Source organism: Manis pentadactyla, chromosome 4, assembly GCF_030020395.1.
Source record: "Manis pentadactyla isolate mManPen7 chromosome 4, mManPen7.hap1, whole genome shotgun sequence".
Lineage (NCBI taxonomy): Eukaryota > Metazoa > Chordata > Mammalia > Pholidota > Manidae > Manis > Manis pentadactyla.
In genome coordinates, this window is record NC_080022.1 from 154934967 (window position 1) to 154957275 (window position 22309).

A 22309-nucleotide genomic window follows, 5' to 3' on the forward strand; every position below is an offset into this window, starting at 1 on the left:
TGTCTCACTCCTTAAGAATGATCTAAAGGCGGCCACATCCGAAGTTGCTTTATTCTAAGTGTAAAAACTCTCATTGTGAAGGAAGTCTATTTTATGAACTATACTAAGAAACTAGAAAACATGGAAAAATAAGAATCCATCCCACAGAAACTCCTGGGTTTATACATTTCTTTCTGAGCAGTATAACTGGCCAAGGAATACTTTCTAATCAAATGAATATCAAAATATATCAATGATATCTAAAAGGATCATTAATGCAATTTCACTATCCAAAGGGGCACATATATGCATCAACCACATACCCCATAAAAATACCCCATAGCTAGAGTATATTAACCAGCTTCTGTACATTTACACCCAAGTTTCCTAAGAAATTAATTAGGATGTACTGCTAGGAAGAAGAATCAGGAGTAAAAGAACAAGAGTTTAAGATACCTAAAGACATTTTCAAATGGAAGTAACACTTTGAAAACCTCAAATTGAGACCAAAATATCAGAAGGGGATGACATGGTAATCTCCAAATCTCTCTTTGCTGATGTCAAGCTTTAAAATATATATGATGATACAGAGCTTGAAGGGAATGATTAATGTAGGAATCCTAACAAAAGTGAAAAAATCTAAAGGTTATATTATTTTGGAAAAATATTAGATTGCAAGAAAGAAACAGCCTGGTTATAATGGAAATTATAGTACTTATTGTCTAATGATAAGCAAGTTCTTACTTTTATTTTACCTCAATTTCCCTTTCTGCTTTTTCTTTACAACTGACAAACCCAGGTTGATGACTTATCCAAATGACACATGGATTTTACTTTTAACTTGTTATTTTTTATCTTTGGTCGCTCCTAGAATGGTTCAATTAAATATTCCCAGTATTTCCTACTATTAAATAAAGCTTTAAAAAATGGGAAGGCACTGTGGACTGGTGCAGGGAATCAAGAGCAAGAAGATGGCCATCAGCTTCAATTATAGTGACAGTTCAATTACCCACCGTGGCTCCCTTACAAGGGGAGTATTAGCAATGTTTTGATGGTCCACTGTCTTAAGCATAGTTCCACTTAAGGCAACAGAATAAAATATGTGCATAAAACCAAACTGTACAATAAGGTATGCAGCCTGATAATCTAATCCTTATCCCTAACACAAAGTATTAAGTATCTTAAGTACCAGTAAGTAATTCATGAATGCTTTAGAGACCCTTCATACATGGTAAATCTATAACCATAGACATATTCTCGGTGTTTAACAAATACTCATTAAATGTTAGACACAGATACCTCAAAATTAATACCACATTATAAACTATTTTAGACCTAATTTAATACAGCAAATCTAATACACCTAAGCTAATATATGTATATATAAATTGCCAAATAACCAAAGTGACAACTTTAATAGATGTATTGCTCCCCTTAAACACTGACATAAAAATAAAAATCTGTAATTTTGTACAGAAATTGAGGTAAAACATTGATCAAAACTTACTACACAGTAATAAAGAGCAATGCTTACCTAGTTCAATACATGTTATACCAAGAGACCATACATCTGCTTCGGTACCATATTGTTGTTCTTCAACCTTGGCTAAAATTACTTCTGGGGCCATCCTAAAACATATAATGTCACTTAAAGTTAAATAAGAAAAGAAAAGTATACTATTCTTTAAAAACGTAATGACGGTCTACATGGAGAATACCTGTGTGAATTCCAGATGACATAACTGGACATAAGAATTCTTGTAAAGGGAAATAAATGCATTACAGGTTGTGAGGTAAATATTTACCATTGCATATACAGTGCTAGACTTATTCTCACCATTTGTCATGATCATGTAACAGCGTCCTGGAGGAAAGATTCCCCAGAACAGGGTTGTATTCTGCGTCAATTCAAGTTTGCAGATTCTAATACTGTATATGCTTTATGCTAGTGATTCTCAAACATTTTCGTTTTAGTATCTTATTACAAAAGTCTTAGTTTTGCTTGAAAGAGGGCATTTTATCACTGGCACTCGTTTCCTTGAAGTAAACAAGCTCACTACATTTAGCTGAGAAAATATCTGCTACAATAAGCAACAACGAATAAGCAGTTTATCAGTCTTTTTTGCAAATAGGAGTAGTGTTCTGTGATAAAAGTGGCTAGGACAGCCACTCATAACTAAATAAATCATACAATTATTAACTTCATAAGCGTCTTGGTTATAAAATGAAATGCTAATTCACATCTTCAGCTAGACTCTAATGTTCTCACTGGTATGCTTCACCTTATACTTCCTTTGTACTTGTTATTAAGCACAGACAGACATTTAGAACAGTTTCTGACTGCTTAGTAAGATTGTCATCAGGTGTATGTGTGTTCCTCTGTGTAAAAACATGTAAATATGTACACAGTGCTGTGTTCCTAATATACTATATACAAATTAATACATATGTAACTTCCAATTGCCAATAATAGAGGGCTTCTAATGTGCTAAGATGTTGAAGTAAGCTTGGGGAGTCAGTAAGTTCAACAAAGTTAAAAAAGTAGTTTTGTTTTTAATGCACAACTTTCTAGCTCCTTTCTAGTATAAAATATTGATCACTGATTTGTAAAGGGGGACCATTAAGAAGAATTATTTCTCCAAAGAATCCTTTTTTTATTCAGGGGAAGAGGATTCTATCTAAACTAGGGTTCAACATAAGAAAGTTTTGGTCATACAGAACAGTAGCCTTCAAACGTTTTATTTTCTTACTTCCAATGAATTTATTTTAAAAATGTATCTGCTTGTACATTTTTGAGTTGGTATCGAAATTTTATAAACTTAGTTGCAAAGGATATAATGCGCACATATGTATATACATTGTTTTGTATATGTGCTTTACAGATATTTACAACTTGGAGCTGAGGACCTAGCTCATTCAATTCATTAAAAACACTGCTGTATAATAACCTAATTAGCAAACCCAGTCTGCACAGTCATATCAACCATTCAAATCAGAATTATTTTCTGTCAGGAAATGCCAAACTTCATTGTTCAATGTAAATAACATGTTAATGTGTCCTCATGGCAATTATCCCAGTTATAAATGAGGTAATTTATGATCCACTAGAAAAGAAGATGGGAGGGAAGATAATTGGGGAAAAGAAAGAGCAAGGAGTAAAAGGAAGTGAAGAGAGATGACTGTGAAGGCAGAAGGCCCTTGCCAAAACTTTGTGTCCTAACTCTTCAATATTTCTGATGCTATATATTCTAGATGTTATGTATTCTCAAGTTGTCCCTCTGGTGATGGTTTGAGGCTTTTAATCCTCAGAACAATGCATCATTCTACTATTCAGGATGGGTGAGAAGCCTTTCTTTAACAAAATGGGAGTTGGGAGATTTGAAAGGTAAGTGGAGAAGATGATGCAGTAGACCTAAGACACCTCTCAACATATACAGAGAGAAAACACCTTTGGAAGTTGAAGATGTGGAAAATTATTCCCTTCAGACTTGCTGACATTAATATGGAATTATTTATGAATAAAATTAGATGATGTCTAGAACTCGCTTCAAATAACTGGAGGTGGAGGGAGGGCAAGAGGAGCAAGTACACAGGGCAGCTGGGCCCTGGGGTAGTGCTGTTAGGCTGAGCTGACCGCTGTGTGAGCCTTCCTTATATTTTTGCCTGTTTCCCTGTATACTTGAAATTCTGCATAATAAAAAATTTTTTAAAAATTCGTAGTTAGCTACCAGTCTTCAGATACTTTCATTCAGAGATACTGACACACAGTAAAGATAAATCTAAAGAAAATTTCCACTTAGCACTTCTCTCTTCTCCCTTTTAAATATTTAAATGTTTTCACTCCTATACCCAATACATGATGTAGATGATAACAGGAAAGAAATATTGGGGGCACAAATGAAACAATAGGAGATACACGGGCAGCACTCCAAATCTATATCTGAAACTAAGTATAGTGCTTAGAGTAATGTCTAAAGCAGCACTGTATTTCCAAGAAAGAAGATAAAGCATCTGAAAAAAGTACAACCACACACTGCCTATTTCAGATACGAGGATCAATACCAGACAGGACTATTCTTACCAATACGGCGTTCCCGCAAAAGAACTGGCAGGAGAGACCATGGAAGCCAATCCAAAGTCAGCAAGTTTCACCTGGCCTTGTTCTGTCAGAAGGATATTTGCTGCTTTGATATCTCTGGGTTTAGAGAACACAGAAAATTATTTGTCTTTCCTTCATAAGATTATACTGAAAATGATAAAAATCATATAAAATTTTATAGAAAGGAGAAATCAGAATAATTAAGGCCTTCGATAATCTCTCTCAGTTGAGATAATGAGAATTAAGATCCAAATTAAGAAGTGAAATACACAGAATTCCTGTAAGTATATAGTAACAATTTTCTAAAAGAGAAGATAAAATAGCAGTAGAAACAGAAGAAAAAATTAGGTAATTAATAGCACATACTCTATATTTGAGTTCCTGTTTATTGGTACAAATAATGGTTTTAAAAATTCAGCTGAACATTCTTACGTAACTGTAAGATTTCAGAGTATGCCCTTAACATTAAAATGGAAAAAAAAAGAACCTCATGCTCTAAATTTGTTTTTTTTAAATTACTCATATCATTCCAAACTTTAGCATTGTTCTCCTACCTAAATATGAAATGAAAACTGAAACACATGGATAAGGTAATATCAATGATCCCAAACTTACTTTAAAGCTGTTTTCTAAATCAACAATGTACAAGTGAACTAAGAAAATTATAATGTGTTTGTATGCCAATGGGTACCATACATTCAAAAATAAATAAATTTCTAAGCACTTGTCAATTCATACTACATAGTATTATAATGGATATAATAGTAAGTCAATCTATTTTCTTCCATTTCATTTTGTTAACAAATGGATAGGTTCTTTGAAGTTGAGAAGACCTTAGGTTTTACTTCCAACTCTTTCGGTTCTCTTATTTACTATGCATGTGGATTTCTCTTGGACCTTAGTATTCTCATCTACAAAACTGATAACCCATTACTTTGCGACGACTCTACTATATAAGTTTACTATGTATTGTCTGGTTCACATAGATAATTTAAAAAATGCTAGCTTTCTTCTAAAAACAGGGAAAACCAATACCAATGCTAAAAATGTTGTTTATGATGGTTTAATCTTTAAGTTACTATTCACTATCAAGGACTATCAAGGATTAACTCAAAAGCATAGAGTCTTAAGTAACTTTTACTTGTCTCTGTCATGGAATCAAATCTGGCATTATGAGTCACCAGGAGGACAAAAGATCTAGGTTAGTTCTAGTCTAATCTATCTTGCTTGTAAGCTTTGGGAAGTTAGTCACCAATTGGGCCATCAATTTCTTCATCTGTAAAATGAAAAAAGTAAGAATACATCATCCCAATCGTCTTTTCTACTTCACAAATTAAATTATTTTGTAATTAAATTTCTATCACAAATCTATAAAGTGCACATACTTCAGACAGCCTGGCAGCATGTGTAGAAAAAGATAAAAATTATCCTCAACAAAGAGATCAAATAAATTAGTATATTCTTTTTAGGACATGGATAACCTAAAAAAAATATGAGTTTGTAAAACTCCAGAATACTTTTATTTACCTAAAACAAATAAAGCTTTCAGGATTAATAAATTCTAGGTCTGACAAATTCAATAAGCCATTTGCTTATTGATATATGATAATTTTTAAAGTACTTACCTATGGATCATTTCATGAGAATGTAAGTAGGCTAATCCCTGGAGAGCACCATGTGTAATTGCTGCTATTTCCATTTCTTGTAATGGCTTTTTGTGAACTTAAAATAAGAATTCATTTGAAAATGATTATTCTATAGAACATTTATATTTAACAAAATATATACACATACCTAATATATGGGGAAATTTTTAAAAACTAACATTTAGCAAAAAGGAACTTTTTGCTTTCCAAGATAATAAAGCAAGGCAATTTAACTTTATAACAAGTGTGCAGTTGTGCCTATTTGTTATAGTTCACAGGCAATTTTCCTCAAAGTTAACAACATTTAACAATTATTTTGTGATTATAAAAGCAATGAAAGAGAAGCTTTCCCTTTTTATATTCCTACATATCTTCATTCTGAACAGAAGGAACAAATCAAGTTTAATGATAAAGAATGCAGAAAAATGCCTATTTAATCATAATGAAAGAAAACTCATCTGTATGCTAAAACATAATATTTAATGAGGACAGTTCACACCATGCTGAGACTCTAGAAAAGACAAAGGTTTTCACTCTTCCTGAAGAGTTTTAACATTTTATTTTAAAAATCTCTTACTGAACAAATTCTCATTTTATTATACTAATACTTTTATTTTCTTAATAAATAAAGGAAACTTACCTTTCAGAAAATCTGAAACAGATCCTATACAGTATTCCATTACAAGCTACATGGGAAAAAGTGATAAAACATTAAAATACACTATTAAAACTAGAAGATTCTGTATGAGATAAAACAAATTCACCAAGGAGATCGAGAAGATACTTTGAAGTGAAACAAACTCTAGTTATCAATTACCTTTAATTACACATTTTGTGAACTTGTTAAATGCATACATGAAGTGAAGCCAATGCTACATTAATCTTTTATAATGCCCACATTGAACTGCTTGTACATGTGTGTTTCATATAATTACTAACTAAAGCTATAAAGGAATATACATATTCTATTAATATTAACCTATAGTAGCAATACTGGTATTGTTAGGAAGCAGAAAATTATCCTTTGGTACTATATATACAAAATTAAGGTTACAGTTTAAATCTTTCCTATAAAGCCAACACAGAGCACCTCTTATGTGCAAGGTATTTTATATATATTAACTAATTTAATCCTCATAACCACATTTGGAAGTAGACCCTATTATCATCCTTGTTTTACAGATGGAGAAACCTGAAAGACAGAGAGGCAGTCTACCTTGTCGGCCACTGTTTTTTCTTTAACCACTGCCTCAAATTTAGGAGTACAATCACCAATAAATTAAACCAAATGTTACAAATCTAAATCTAAGTTCAGTATATTAAAATGATAATCAGCTATAGCTTATTAAAAATAAAAGGTCATTCCGGTTGAAAGAAAATTTAGCCTTCCTCTTAAAAAGACACAATTACTATGCCTATACTGTTGTAAGATTACTACCTTATCTTAGATTTAACAATGGGGCAAAATTAATTTCCATTTTCTGCTATAAAATGTCTCAATTTTCTACCTTTAGTATCATTCAGCCAAAGAATCACAATCAGTTCAGATTTCTTCAGGATTCACCACCGACGTTCCACACAAGATCCTTGTGGTTAAATAGTTTACAATACATTTATGTCAAAAATATATGCTGATTTTCATCCTTGAGTGATAGGATTGTTCTCAACAAATGTTTGATAAAGCATTTGAAGAATGATACCGCTAACATACATCAGAACATTTTCCCATGCACGAAATGATCAGGTGAATCTCTGAAGTAAACTGGGAAAAGTTCTATTATCTCCTACTGCCCAAGAGTTCCAGGAAAAGCTGCTCCTCCTCTCTTGGTATGAACTGACATTTCAAGGTGTTTGTGCATGGCTTTACACAACTATTTTGAGACGTTTTTAAATTACTAATAAACTAAACCTACTAAAATTACAGCAAGGGGAGAGCAGATACCTACCCATGCTGTGTGCTCACTTAAATAGCAGCCTTTGTTTTCTATAATGTTGGGATGTTTTAATATTTGTAGAAACCTGACTTCCTTAATAATGTCCTGCCATTTCTGTAGGGAGAAAAAAAGAATAAAGGAAATAATTAGGAACAGTTGCTTTTCCTTAGAAAGCTATACAAGTGAAAAAAGTAATTATTAGATTAAAATGTTAATAAGAACATACAACTTTGTTTCATTTGTAATATTTAAATGTCAAACTAATACATTTTAAAGAACTTACGTCCATATAGTTTACAACTCAATTACATAAAATTCATTCCAGGTAGGACATATTTTTATTTTCATAAAATTTATTATCAATGAGTCTTATCAAAATTTTACAACCGCACACCAAGCCTGTTGAAAACTATATACTATATTTAGTGGTTTTTCTTCAAAAGTTCAACCTCTCCCTTCTTTTGTGCAACTTTACTGTGGCATAATTTACATACATTAAAGTTCAGCTGTTGTGTTTTTGGCTTATAATGTCTACCAAATGTTAAGTTTTTTCTGCTGTTTAAACTCAAATGAAGTAATTACCTAAATTCCTTGCACATATTCTAAAATGCTAGTGAACACTTAGGTTATAACAGAGGGAAGTTCACAGAAAAACCAAGCAGCATGAAAACATTTTCCTACAGGATTTTAGGAAGAGCCTTCCCATTGATGCCTACTAGTAAATAACAGATGAACCTTCAGCAATTAAAGCTACTCTATGACAACTTCAGAAACTTAGGCTATATTCTAACTATAGTTACTTCTAAGAAGCAATCAGGGAACCCTGAAAATACAGGTACTTGGGCCCATACCCAGAGACTCTAGAAGCTTAGTAGATGTGGAATGGGAACTTGGAATCTGTATTTTGTTCTTGTTTCAGCTTTTCCAAGCTTTACCACTCACTTGTATCCTATTTCTAAAGGTAGGGGAACTAGAATACAGAACTTTAAGAAATGTTTTGTACTGAATTTAAGATCCTATATCTCCTATGTTATTTCATAAGCCCTCAACAAAATAGAGCAGAAGATATTCACAGTGTAAAATGTGTAAACTGGAAGATGCTAGGTTTAGAAAGTGTTTTATGGGCTTTACATTTCAAATTTGAATGCTCTGGGAGGCAAACTCTCAAAACAAAACAAAACAAAGCTAAAACCTGTGTTCCTCAATGTAAAAAACACTTCCAGGAAGGATACAATATTAGACGGAGAAGATGCTGCCCTAGGTGAAACTTTTTGTTCTAGGCATGACTAATTAAACAGACTCGAATACAAGTTGGCTAGGAAAGCTAGTTGTAAAATTATACTATGGAATGGCAAATAAAATTACAGTAAACTTGTAAAAAATGTAGCTTTTAAAGGGGTTTTAGAAATTATTAAGAGTTTTTTTAGGTATCAACATAATGGAACAGTGATCAATCACAACAGTGTTATCATACCCATAAGTGTGATTATCACAAAAAACAAGATTTACCATAAAATAGGGATTCCAGAAATATACAAAACCAAAACCTTAAAAATTAAAGACTGATCCAGCAATTCTACCTCTGGGCCTATACCCTGAAGTATTAAAAGCAGGGACTCAAAAGAAATATCTGTGTACCTATGCTCACAGCAGCATTATTCACAATGACCAAGGGGTAGAAGCAACGAAGTGTCCATTTACAGATGAGGGATGGGCAAAATGTGGTGTTTTTACACAGACACACACACACAGTCAGAAGCACACACAACAACATGGATGAACTTTGAGTGCACTATAGTAAGTGAAACAAGCCGTCACAAAAGGACAAATAGTGCATAATTTCAATTACATGAGATAGCTAAAGGAGTCAAATTCAGAGAGACAGAAAGTAGAAAGGTGATTTCCAGGGGCTGCGGGGAGAGGGAATGAGGAGTTATTGTTTGATGGGGGTAGAATGTCACTTTTGCAAAGTGAAAGAGTTCTGCAGATGGATGGTGGTGTTGGTTGCACAGCAATGTGAATGTCCTTAACGCCACTGAACTTACACTTAAAGTGATTAAGATGGTAAATTTGTTTTGTGTACTTTACCACAATTAAAAATAATTAAATTTTTGAAGAATTAAAGAAACAGGTAACACTTAGGAAGTAGACATTTTATAAACTTATGCAATTAAGAACTAATCAGAATACTGAAGAACAAAAGTACATGCAATACAGTATCAATAATTTTATTTTTCAGATTATTACCCACTGCCTTATTTTTCAGACTAGATATATGCTGCCTGCTGATTATTTGAAACAGCCATTAGATAATTTCTCTACCATTAAAAATTTATATCCAGTATACTTACTGTCAAATGTACCTTATTCTAGTTTACTTTCTTAGACATGATAATCCCTCTATTATAGAATAAACTGCTAAAGAACAATTTTAAAAATGAAACTCGTGTCAGCAGCACATATCTAAAAGTAAAATTAAAAGTAAGGGACACAGTAGGGAGGTTTCTGGTATGTCAGGAATGTTGTTTACGGCTCTAGGTACAATTTAAATGAGCACACTGAGTCTGTGGAAGAAAATTCACTGAGATATACACTTAATATTTGTATATTTTTCAACATTTTTTGAGAAAATTCCCACCTATCCCCAATTTAAAATGGTATGGCTTTCTTTAACATGCCGATACAAACATATATATTTCACCTACCTTCGTAGACCGCATTCCAGTATAAAATAATTTCTTGATAGCCACCACTTCATTGGTGCGCACATCTCGTGCCTAAAAAAGACAGAAGAGCATTGTAAAAATTATCAGATTAAATCTGGGAAATCATTTCTCTGAGAATAAAAGCATTTATAAACTACCATGTCAAAAAAGATATCAAAACTGCTTTTAAAGAACATTAAAAAAATAACTAAATAGATAGCAAAAAACTTCAAATTATCAAGGAGCTGGTACTTTAGAAATAAAAATAATGAATGTTCATCTTTGAATGAGCTAGTTGAGAGGGAAAATATAGAAATTTGAGTAGAACTGTAAACAAAAAAATGACTAGTACATACAAGTCTATGCTAGGCCTGTAAACTTCAAAATTTCAACGAAATGGACAATTCTCTAGGAAAGAACTACTAAAATTGATCTAGAGAAGAAAATTTGAGTAAAACAGTGGTGACAGACAGAAAAGAATACTAATCGTCTTTAAATAGTTGTGAGTGGAAAAGTTTCACCAGGGAACTTCCCAGGATAAAAGGGGAGAAAAAAGGGAAGCTATCCCATTAATTTTATGGAGGCAGTCTAACCCAGCAACTAAACCCTCACCAGCAGCACAAAATAGAAACTTAGGTACCAATTTGACTTATAAATTTAGACCAGGGAACTCAAAATAAAATTTTAAAATTAAATATTACAGGGCATGAAAACAATATTTCATTTGGATAAAATACATTACCACAGAAATGCAAAATTTTGATACAGGAAAACATTTCAGAATCTGCCACATTTTTTACAAATCAAAGGGGAAAAATATATACTTATATATGTAAATGCTCAATAAATGCTGAAAATGCAGAAAAGGCCCAACTCCAAATGAATTCAATGCAGGGAAGACCAAACTCTTAGAAAACCCACACGGGAAAGGTAATTCCTCAACATGATAAACTATTAAGTAGAATTAAGACAAGACAGCTAAAATGCTACCACAATTACTATTTACCACTGTTCTGGATATTTTGATAAAAAAATAAAAGCATAACAGAAACATGAAAGTTAACTCTTTAGAAACCAAGAGCCAAATTCTCATTACGTGTTTAAAAAAAAGATTATATATGAAGAAGGCACAAGAGGATAGCTGCAAAATATTTCAAATGAGTTCAGTAAAAAGGGTTAATAATCTCTAGTCATCTGTGGAAGAATTCATCTTCAATTCAGTCTTTAATGAATTCCCAAAGATAAAATGTTTTAAATTTAAAATTAGATTATGGTGATAGCTACAAAATTCTAACTTACTAAAAATCTATGCAATGCACACTTAAAATTGGTGGACTTAGAGTATGGAATTTAAATCTCAAAAAAACTGTTAAAAAATTAGACAAGCACATATGTCAATTACACCTAAACAGAATTCCTTAAAATATATATATATTCTTTTAAGTGGGTCCTGGAAACAACTAATGACATTCCAATTTCAATTACTGGCAGACTGGTTAATGAAAACGTGCACTACTTACCATAATGGCTGAGGTGGATCTATCCGCATAAAATCTTGAATATGAATTTATTTTTCCAAAATGTTCTCTACTCATCTATTTGTGAGCCCCTTGATTTTAGTCAATAGGTCTAACCAGCTATATTCTTTTCTAACAGTTTTAATGAGATACAATTTACATACCACACATTTCACCCATTTGAATGTGTGTAATTCAATAGCTTTTAGTACACTGACAGATACAGGGCAATACTGATTGATATGACAGATACATGCAATTTACTGATAACTACAATTTTAGAATGTTCATTACCTCAAAAAGAAACTCCAAATTGTTTCATTTAAAAATGATTGAAATGGTAAATTTTATATTGTGTGTATCTTACCTCAAATTTTTTCCCAATTAAAAAAGAAAGAAACAAAACCCCACACCCTTTAGCTATCACTCTCCTATCCCTTTTCCTCACCCCTTCAGCCCTAAGGAACAACTAACCTAGTTTCTGTGTCTCTGGAGATTTGCCCATTCTGTACACTTTGGGACCATATAATACACAGTCTTTTGTGACTGGCTTCTTTCACTTAGTATAATTTTTCTAGACTTGTGACAATTGAATGTTGAGCATCTTTTCATGTGCCTTTTGGCCATTTGTACGTCTTTGGAGAAATGTCAATTCAGATCCTTTGCACATTTAAAAATTGGGTTGCCTTTTCATTATTGAGTTGTAAGAGTTCTTTATGTATTCTAGACACAAGTCCCTTAGCAGACATATGATTTCAAATAATTTCTCCTATTCTGTTGGTTGTCTTTGCACTGTTTTGAAGCATAGAAGTTTTACATTTTGATCAAATCCAATACCTATGTTTTTCTTTTGTTCATACTAAGAATCCTTTGAAAAAACCAAGGTCATGCAGTTTTACCCTAAGAGTTTTATATTTGTAACTGTTATATTTAGGTCTTTGATACATTTTAATGTTCATATATGGTAAGAGGTAAGGGTCCAATTTCATTGTTTTGCTAAAGAGCTACCTTTCTAATTAGCACAAGATAAAGTTCAAAAGTGGGTATACTGAATGCAGTGTAGTATCCTGGAGTAGATTCCAGAACAGAAAAGAGCATAAAGACTGGGAAAATCTGAATAAAGTATGTAGTTTAGTTAATAGTATCAGTGTATCAATGTTGATTTCTTAGTTTTGATAAAGGTGCTGTGGTTATGAAACTTGTAAGCTTTAAAGCATTTGGGTGAAGCTTATAGGATAAAACTCTTTACTATTATTGCAAAATCTGCAAATCTAGTATTACTTTAAAACACTAAGTTAAAATCACTGTCATTTATTAAAATCCAAACTCATTAGTAATGATGATTACATTAAAATTAAATCAGATTAAGATGAGATTACTTTTGCCTATCACACGCACACAAAAAAACCCGCAGAAAAATATTTAATGTCCACAGTCATGTTTCTCTCTCCCTTCAGGATTACAGGGTGTGCTTACTCATCATGTTTTATTCATCTCCTCTAATCTGGAACAATTTGCTCAACCCTTCCTTATCTTTTATAACACTTGCAGTTGTTGAGACTACATAGCAGTACTTACCTTATTAAATTTGTGTTTGTCTGAAGCTTCTTCAAGATTGGATTCTGGTTACACATCTCTGGTTGAAATACTACATGAGTTATATTGTGTCCTTTTCAGGGTATCATATCTGGACGCATACAATGTCTGTTCATCACTGGTTACTAATTTTCATCACCCACTCAAGGTATTTGACTGTTTCTTTCCAATGTATATACTTACAACCCCTGTTTCCTACTTTGTATCTAACAAGCAATCCGTGGAGAGATACTTTTAAACTATATAAATATCCTGCTCATCAAACTTTCCCCCTAGGTTTAGCAACCACTGAAGATTCTACCCAAAACAATCTTTGCAATGATTGCTGCAATCTTCAAAATGCTGGTTTTTCCCAACTCTACCATTCCCTTCACATGTATCAGTCAGCATTCTATTATAAAGAAAAGCCCTCCCTTTCCAACTATCTATCCATCCTTCATCTCTCATGGAAATTAGGAATTCCTATTTTATTCAATGGGTTATAATCAATAGATGTTTATGTTGATGCTCAAATTGTTCTAGATCTGGCCAGTGGGAGGACCTTCAAGCTGGTTCTAGCATCCTCTTGAAAGGGCCCTTTTTTTTTAAAGCACTTTTTAACCTTCTGGCACAAGATATTCTAGAGCTTATCTTTAATGATCCCTGTCCCCACAATAGAATGAACCATTACTCCAAGAGCTCTTGATCCATGTAGTGAGGAATTCAAGATCTGAGTGCTAAGTGTGCTTGTTGCTACTGGGATATCAATGCAACTAGAATCTTACAGAAGAGAGAGCTGGGAAATATATATGTCATACAATTAGTTCATATTAATGCCACAAATTCCTATCCAATACCTATCTAGTCCCACATGGTTCTTCCTTACTTTTGCCAATTTCCTATTTCTATCATTCTTTCAGTTAGGATCTGACTCCACGTGACATCAAAATTACTCACTGCTCAATCTTGAAACACACAGTTTCAGAACTGTCACACCCATACCAATATGAAACAAATTTACTGAGAAGAGTTCAAGATTTTCCTGCAGTTTCCTCTTCCCAAGGAGACAAAGGGTATAAAGTTAAAATACTGTGTATGAAAGTTACTCGTATTAGTTTTGGTTTTTACTCCAATGTGGTTATAGCCCAAATACAGTTAGATTCATTGTTCCTGCTTGCCTTTTCATGACTCCCCCCATAATAATGACTTAATTTTAACTTTTTACTATATAGAATATTTATTATCAAAAGAGGCAAAACAAGTTATCATTCTGTCCTCTATGTACTTCTTTCTAGTCCCCACACTATCACCATTCTGTATCTTGAATAGTTGTTGTATGGCATATAACTTGTCTAATTTCATCGACCTATACATTTAATATATCTGTATTTACTGTATACAAATTGTACTTAATAAAGTAAGTCAATTAAAAAACACTACTGACACATATTGAAGGACTACATGACAGGGATTTTTTCAACAGGGTTCTCTTATTGGGCCCATTTCTAAGAGTCTGCATATTTTTTTCCTTTATTATTCTATATTTCTCCACATTAGTATTAAGGAGAACAACGGGAGAAGTGTACATTCAGACAAAACTATAACACAGAAAAAAGGTTTATGAAATACCTGTTTTCTGAGTGTCTCTTCCCTTATTCTGTGTCCAACTCAGAAATCAAACAAACATAACCTACATCACACACACACACATAAAGCATGTGTACACATAAATTTTCTGAAGGATGTTTATATAAATTTTAATAGCAGCTGTCCTTGGGTAGGAAAATTACAGAGGGAATTTCTACTACCTTATTTTTACCTCTAATTTACAAATGGGAAATAAATGAAAAGTTCAAATTGTTACAAATTTGGAACACATTTTCTCTAAGGAAATAATATTTCAAATTGTTGTTTTATTCTTAAGGTACCCATTAAAACTAAAAAAGCTAAATCTGTAATACTACCAAAATATTAAACATCTATACAAAACTTATTGCTGAGGAATAAAAAGCAATCTTAATAGGAAGAAATAATGAATGAATAATAATGAAATGTGTGTACGGGACTTTACGTAAGTCAGTGTTTTGCGATATTTGATTCAATTGTAATGTATGTCATAAAACTGCTAAAGTAGTGTAAACAACATGGAAATTAAAGCAGAATATCTTTCCCATTTTTTCAATAATCTAAGAAGCTCCATAAATAAAATGGTCTTTTCATATACGCCTAATGCAAGTGACTATTAAATAGACTATTGCCTATATCTCTTTGTATTACTGATTTTTACTCTTCCAGGACTGATATTAAATAAACCCTGGTCACTGACATTAAGCCTTTAACACTTACAGAGTACACTGCTCCAAAGCTTCCATGGCCAACTTCTCTGAGATCTGTGAAGAGCTTCTCTGGATCTTCTTTGAAGAAGAGTTCTGCAATTTCAGGGTCCTTCAGGCCCTCTGTTGGGGTAGTTGACAGCATCCTGCTGGCCAATCAGCTGTCTGATTCTAATTGTATAGTGCTAGCGCAATCCTTGGTTCATCCGTATGAATGAAGCCACTTTGGCATAAACTATTGTAGAGAAATAAGAAAAGAAAAAAGGAAAAGCAAAAGTTGCTAAGAATAATTAGTATAACATCATTTTCTGGCTACATACATAAAATTATCTTAGACCTGGAACTTCACTGAAAAGAAGTGTTGCCTATTAGGGCAGGAGTCTTAAACCCGGCTCATCATCACAATCACCTACGCTGCTTTAAAAAAAAAAAAGATTCCCACTATACATAGTATGTAAGTACATACTACACATACACTTCTAAAACTTAGATAAATCTTTACGTCCTGGAAGGCTTTCTGTATCAGTACTCAAAGATTTGTCTAATTCTGATGCAATAAGCTCATCAGCAAAAGAGATAAACATAGTAGGAAGACCATTAAAAACATGCCCAACAACTCAAAATGTACCCATATGTTTCTGACAACAGGAAGATTCCCACCTATTAATGACCTTCAAATGCAAGAAAATAAGACAATAGGTTTAATTTGTTAAATTAAATCAGTAAGATTTCTTTTCCTTTCAGATACCACATGGCAGTGTTTAATCAACTTTAACACAGACATTCCTAAGAAAATGAAATGCGAGAAAGTAATGAATTATATCATAGATAACTGTTTCCTTCATAACCTGATTCATATTAAAATATGGCCTTATCAAATCTGCTTCCTTACATAAGAAGATACACTACAGAATTCCTGGTGGTTCTGATAGCAGTTCCTTTATATCACATTACCAAATTTTAAAAGTGACTGCCATAAATGAGAAGCTTCAGAACCTGGTTCTAGAATGACACTACTTAGATAGGAATTCTGGCAAAAATGATTTACCAGCTATGAATTTGGGTCGCCTCATTTTCCAAATCTATAAAATGAAAGAAATAACCTACCTCCTAGAGTAGCTGTGAGGGTTAAATGAGTTAATAAATGTTAAGTATAGACTAGTACTCAGGAACAATAAGCAGTACATTAAATGTTAGTTATCATGACCTCCTTAAATTTACCAATTAAAATGAAAAACTCCAAAATTGATTTCATTAAACTCATAAGGGAAAATAAAGCTCTAGCCAGTTCTTTCCATGCCCAAAGCATACTTTTTAATTTTTAAATGTTTTAAATTTTTTTAAATTTCAGAAATTTTTTAAACTAAAGAAAAAATTTTAAGCCTGTCTCATTTTTAGTGAAGTCAACTGAACCAATTATAATGCTTGTTATTAAACTTCTAACTACATAAAACACACTGACATATCTTTTACTCCTCCCTAAGTTAATACTACATTGCAGTAAAAACTCAAATCATTAGTTTGTATTCCTTTTCTAACATATTTTCAAAGCTGCCCCATATTCTACACTTTTACCAATCTCTCTGCTCTGGAAGTTAGTTCCCTGGAACAGAGCTTCAATTATAATTCTTCCAAGAATATGTGACCACAGGAAAGTCTCCTAACTTATCACTTCTAAAATGAGGAGACTGAAATAAATTCTATATAAACTCTTACTATTCAATTAATATACCTGTGAAAAACAAAAAGCCTTCTATGTTACTTAAGACCTTATTTAAGACCTTTGAATTATCAAATTATAGTACCTTAATTACAAGCATTATTTTACATAAAAATTTGTAAGAACCTGCATGATTTGCATCTTCTTTTCTATTTGCCTAACAAATTCCCACTCAGAATCTTTCAAAATTTAGATTAAAGGTAATGTTTGTGAAGTTTTAACTCCAGTAGGAAGAGCTGGTCACTGTCCCTTCATGCTCCAAAACATCCTTCAGCATTTACTACACCACAAGTCTCCCTCTGCTCTGGACAAGTGGGCACAATGTGACTCATTCATCTTTACATTACCTCTGTACATCCTACACAGTACCTCTTACAGTTAATATGCAGATATTTGTTGGACTAAATGATTACTTAATTCTTCTACCTACAGCGCTTTTAAAGAATTTTAAGAAATTTTGCTCAAATTTGAGAAGAATAAAATAGAATGTTTTTAAAACTACAACACAAACTCTGCTTACAGAGACTATCCAAACAGCTTTTAGCAAATTTTCTGAATCCACAAAAGACTAACTCATTAAAAAAATTTGTATGTCAAAAAATTTGAGTCAAACACAAGAACAGAAACATCCACATTAAGGGTTAATATTCCTTAAATATATACACATCATTCAAATCATTCACAAAGTACCTAATCCAACAATATATAAATGGCCAAAGAATATCAATATTCCATAAGCAGGTAATATAAATAATTGGAAAGAGAAGTCAAAACCTGAAATATAATGGGTGTAGTCATGAGTTTTCTGATTCCGCTTTCCTCTATCTCCTGGCTTTGACCAAAGAGTTGCCTGAGTAACTATTTTGATAGTGCTGATGACAAGGAAACCCTTAAAAGGAATCCTGCTCTTCTGTCCCAAAGGGGACCCTGTGATCTTCAGATTGTGAGGAAATATGCCATTTTTCCCCTTTTCTTTTTTCTCTCAGCCACAGACATGCAGTGCCAAAGGAACAGAACAGCCCTGTGAGAAAAACCTCACTCTCTGGCCAGGACAGCTGGGAAACAAGGTCTCTGTCATTCACAAAGGATGAGGGGAACTGTCATGTTTTTTCTCATTTTCTCTCTTCCTTCTGCACTTTAAGCAAGGACAGCCCCAGTTACGGGGGAACTGTACAATGCAGAAGTATAAACGCATCTGTGCCTTTCTGATCAAACTAACTGGGAAAAGGCTCCTGGAAACTGAAGAGTATGGAGGAAATCATGGAGAAGAAAACAACTGGAAAAGACAACCCCATTCTCGGTATGAAGTAATACAAATAACAACTTGTGTTTGTTGAAAATAGACTCAGAAAGTATAGCAAAGACTATGAGAAAGAGAACTTATAATGGATGACATATACTACTGCCTAAGTCCTAGGCTATCACTGAGAGACATAGCACAGAGCAAATGCAAAGAGCTCAATGAAAAGTTTTGAAAACAGAACTAGTATTAGAAGCACCACATACAGAAAGTGAGACAGAACGTGTCATCTAAAACAAATCATGACCTGACCCAAGTAAGGATGGCCAGCACTGAAAAGACTAAGAACAACAAATGCGGGCGAGGATGCAGAGAAAGGGGAGCCCTCCTACACTGCTGGTGGGAGTGTAAGATAGTTCAACCATTATGGAAAGCGATATGGAGGTTTCTCAAAAAACTAAAAATAGAAATATCATTTGACCCGGGAACCCCACTCCTTGAAATTTACCCAAAGAATACAAGTTGTCAAATTCAAAAAGACATATGCACCCCTATGTTTATCACAGCACTTTTTTACAATACCCAAGATATGGAAGCAACCTAAGTGTCCATCAGTAGATGAATGGATAAAGAAGATGTGGTACATGTATACAATGGAATACTACTCGGCCATAAGAAACAAATCGTACGACTTAAAACAACATGGATGGAGCTGGAAGACATTATGCTCAGTGAAATAAGCCAGGGGGAGAAAGACAAATGCCAAAAGAACGCATAACTGTGAAGCAAAACTGAAGGAACAAAATAGCAACAGACTCACAGACTCCAAGAAGGACACACTAGTTAAGAAAGTGGAAGGGTGTGGGTGGGTCGGTGGTTGGGGAGGGAGGGAGACGGGGATTGAGGGGTATTATGCTTAGTACACATTGTGTGGGGGATCACGGGGAGAACAGTGTACCACAGAGAAGGCACATAGTGGATCTGTGGCATTTGCTGCACTGATGGACAGCGACTGCATTGGGGTATGGGAGAGGACTTGATAATATGGGTAAATGTAGTAACCACATTGTTTTTTCATAGGAAACCTTCATAAGAGTGTATATCAATCATACCTTACTAAAAAGTAAAAGTAAGTAAATAAATAAAACACATCAACCTTCTTGAGAAGATGCAGACATGACTCAGAAATGACAATACCATAGACAAAATGGCCAGAATAAAATTCAATCTTTAGTCCACATGGTGCAACAAACAACACACACATTCACAAAGCTGGAAAATGTGACAAATTATCAAGGAAAAGAAAGGACAGATGCCTGTTTTGAGATGCCTCACACAGGAATTATCATATAAGGACTTTAAAGCCGCTGTGACAGGCATAGTACATGCGCTAATGGTTAACACTCTTGAGAAAACTGGAAAGACTTAAGTTCTTAGCAGAAAAATATGAAGTGTAAAGACAGATCCACATGGAAAAATTTTGACCTGAATAATATAATTCAAAAAAAGTGCCTGGGCTCAAGCACTGAACACAAATGATAGAAGAGTCCATAAACTTGAAGATAACAAAGCAATAGAAATTATCTACACTCAAGAAAAGAGGAAAAATCATTGGAAAAAATGAATACATCCTTAGAAACTTGTGGGACAGCATCAATTTGTCTAAATTTCACATTATAGGTGTTATATAAAGGAAAAGAAAATTTAATTATTTTAGAGAAAACAATTGTTACTAAAAGCCAAAAGATCATAGATTTTGCAAGAACATAAATTTAGAAATTCAAGATGCTCAGCAAACCCCAAACAGCAAATTCAGAGTTTAGGTCTGAGAAGGCCTCAACTCAAAATCAGTAACAAACAGTTAGGCCTAATAAGGCCTAAACATGTCATGATGCTGAAAACTAAAGTAAACTAAAATTAGAATGATTACAGATTTTTCATGAAATACAGTGGAGGCCACAGAATGTTGAATAATGTCTTTCCATTGAGGAAAGAAAAGAACTACCAGCCCAGAAGAGAATCCTTGATCTAAGTAAAAGTCCTGTGGATTGAATGCAAAGAAAAAAAAAATAGGGAGAGAGAGAGAGAGAGAAAGAGAGAGAGAGGGAGAGAGAAAGTCACAGGTCATGGAAAGCTAAGAGAATCTGACCTCCATTAAGGGAAATGTGAAATATTAAACAAAAGGAAGCTAAAGGCTATGTTAATACAGACAAAATATTGAGAGCTTCAGAGCTATGAAAATTACAAGGAGTAGAGAGGGACATTACATAATGTTATGATTCCATTCATCAAATTATAAATGTACACTCACCTGATGAAAGAGCTTCAAATTACAGGAAGGAAAAACTGCTACAACTGAAAAGAGAAAAGTCTGAAACTCAAACACCACCACCATAGACCACCACCACCAACCAATAGGACCTAATGACATTCAGGTATGTCACCTGGCCACAACACAATGGACATTCTTTTCAAGTGTGCATTATGACATTCACTGTGACATCATATTTTGGGCCATAAAACTAATCTTAAGAGAAAAATTTCAATTCCTACAAAACGTTCTCTGATAAGAGGGTAATAAACTTGAAATCAGTATCAAAACAGCTTAAAGCAAAACAACTTCAAGTTTGGAAATTACATACACTTCTAAGTAACCCATTGGTTAATAAAGATATTTCAAGGGAAAAGAGAAAAGAATTGGGTGAAAATAAAAATATAACATAAAATTACAGGATTCTTACTCAGAAATTAAGGCACTAAATTCATAGTAGAAAAAGACTAAACAACAAAAAGACTAAATGCTAAACAACAAAATCAGTAAAATCAAAGCTAGTATCTTGCAGAGAAACAAAAGTCAGTACCACTAAAAAACTGCTGCCAGAGGGCAGGGGTGAAGGAGGGTGGTTGGGGAGGGAGGGAGAAGGGAATGAGGGGTATTATGCTCAGTACAGATTGTGTGGGGGATCACGGGGAGAACAGTGTACCACAGAGAAGGCACATAGTGGATCTGTGGCATTTGCTGCACTGATGGACAGCGACTGCATTGGGGTATGGGAGAGGAATTGATAATATGGGTAAATGGAGTAACCACATTGTTTTTTCATAGGAAACCTTCATAAGAGAGTATTTCAATCATACTTTAATAAAAAGTAAAAGTAAGTAAGTAAATAAAACAAATCAACCTTCTTGAGAAGATGCAGACATGACTCAGAAATGACAATACCACAGACAAAATGGCCAGAATAAAATTCAAACTTTAGTCCACATGGTGCAACAAACAACACACACATACACACAACTGGAAAATGTGACAAATTATCAAGGGAAAGAAAGGACAGATGCCTATTTTGAGATGCCTCACTCTGGAATTATCATATAAAGAATTTAAAGCTGCTGTTATAAGCATAGTTCATGCGCTAATGGTTAACACTCTTGAGAAAACTGGAAAGACTTAAGTTCTTAGAAGAAAAATACAAAGTATAAAGACAGATCCACATGGAAAAATTTAGAATAGAAAAATATAATTAAAAGAAAAGTGCCTGGGCTCAAGCACTGAACAGA

General features: G+C 33.5%; 3 protein-coding genes across 6 annotated transcripts in view; 1 reads left to right on the forward strand and 2 right to left on the reverse strand.

Moving 5' to 3' along the window:
- The window catches only part of LOC130683540 (protein phosphatase 1D-like), a 223398-nt gene that overhangs the window by 88460 nt on the left and 112629 nt on the right, over positions 1–22309 (forward strand). The gene's annotated exons all lie outside the window — the stretch shown is intronic.
- On the reverse strand, positions 1127–5812 carry LOC130683543 (serine/threonine-protein kinase TAO3-like). The gene is made up of 3 exons (XM_057501274.1): positions 5464–5812; positions 4061–4174; positions 1127–1608 (listed from the first exon to the last, which is right to left on the reverse strand). The coding sequence occupies exons 1-3, from the start codon at positions 5481–5483 to the stop codon at positions 1476–1478; spliced, it is 267 nt and encodes an 88-aa protein (XP_057357257.1). The 5' UTR covers positions 5484–5812; the 3' UTR covers positions 1127–1475.
- On the reverse strand, positions 10328–16045 carry LOC130683544 (serine/threonine-protein kinase TAO1-like). Its single transcript, XM_057501275.1, has 2 exons — positions 15802–16045; positions 10328–10435 (listed from the first exon to the last, which is right to left on the reverse strand). The coding sequence occupies exons 1-2, from the start codon at positions 15931–15933 to the stop codon at positions 10328–10330; spliced, it is 240 nt and encodes a 79-aa protein (XP_057357258.1). The 5' UTR covers positions 15934–16045.

Excerpts from the sequence above, each read along its gene's own strand:
- LOC130683543 (XM_057501274.1), bottom strand. The coding sequence starts at position 5,483 with ATGCTGCCAGGCTGTCTGAA. Across the intron at positions 4,175-5,463 it reads ATGCTGCCAGGCTGTCTGAA|AGATATCAAAGCAGCAAATA; the intron begins GTATGTGCACTT and ends CTCTAAACCCAG. Across the intron at positions 1,609-4,060 it reads TTTGCGGGAACGCCGTATTG|GATGGCCCCAGAAGTAATTT; the intron begins GTAAGAATAGTC and ends TATATGTTTTAG.
- LOC130683544 (XM_057501275.1), bottom strand. The coding sequence starts at position 15,933 with ATGCTGTCAACTACCCCAACAGAGGGCCTGAAGGACCCTGAAATTGCA. Across the intron at positions 10,436-15,801 it reads GCTTTGGAGCAGTGTACTCT|GCACGAGATGTGCGCACCAA; the intron begins GTAAGTGTTAAA and ends TGTCTTTTTTAG.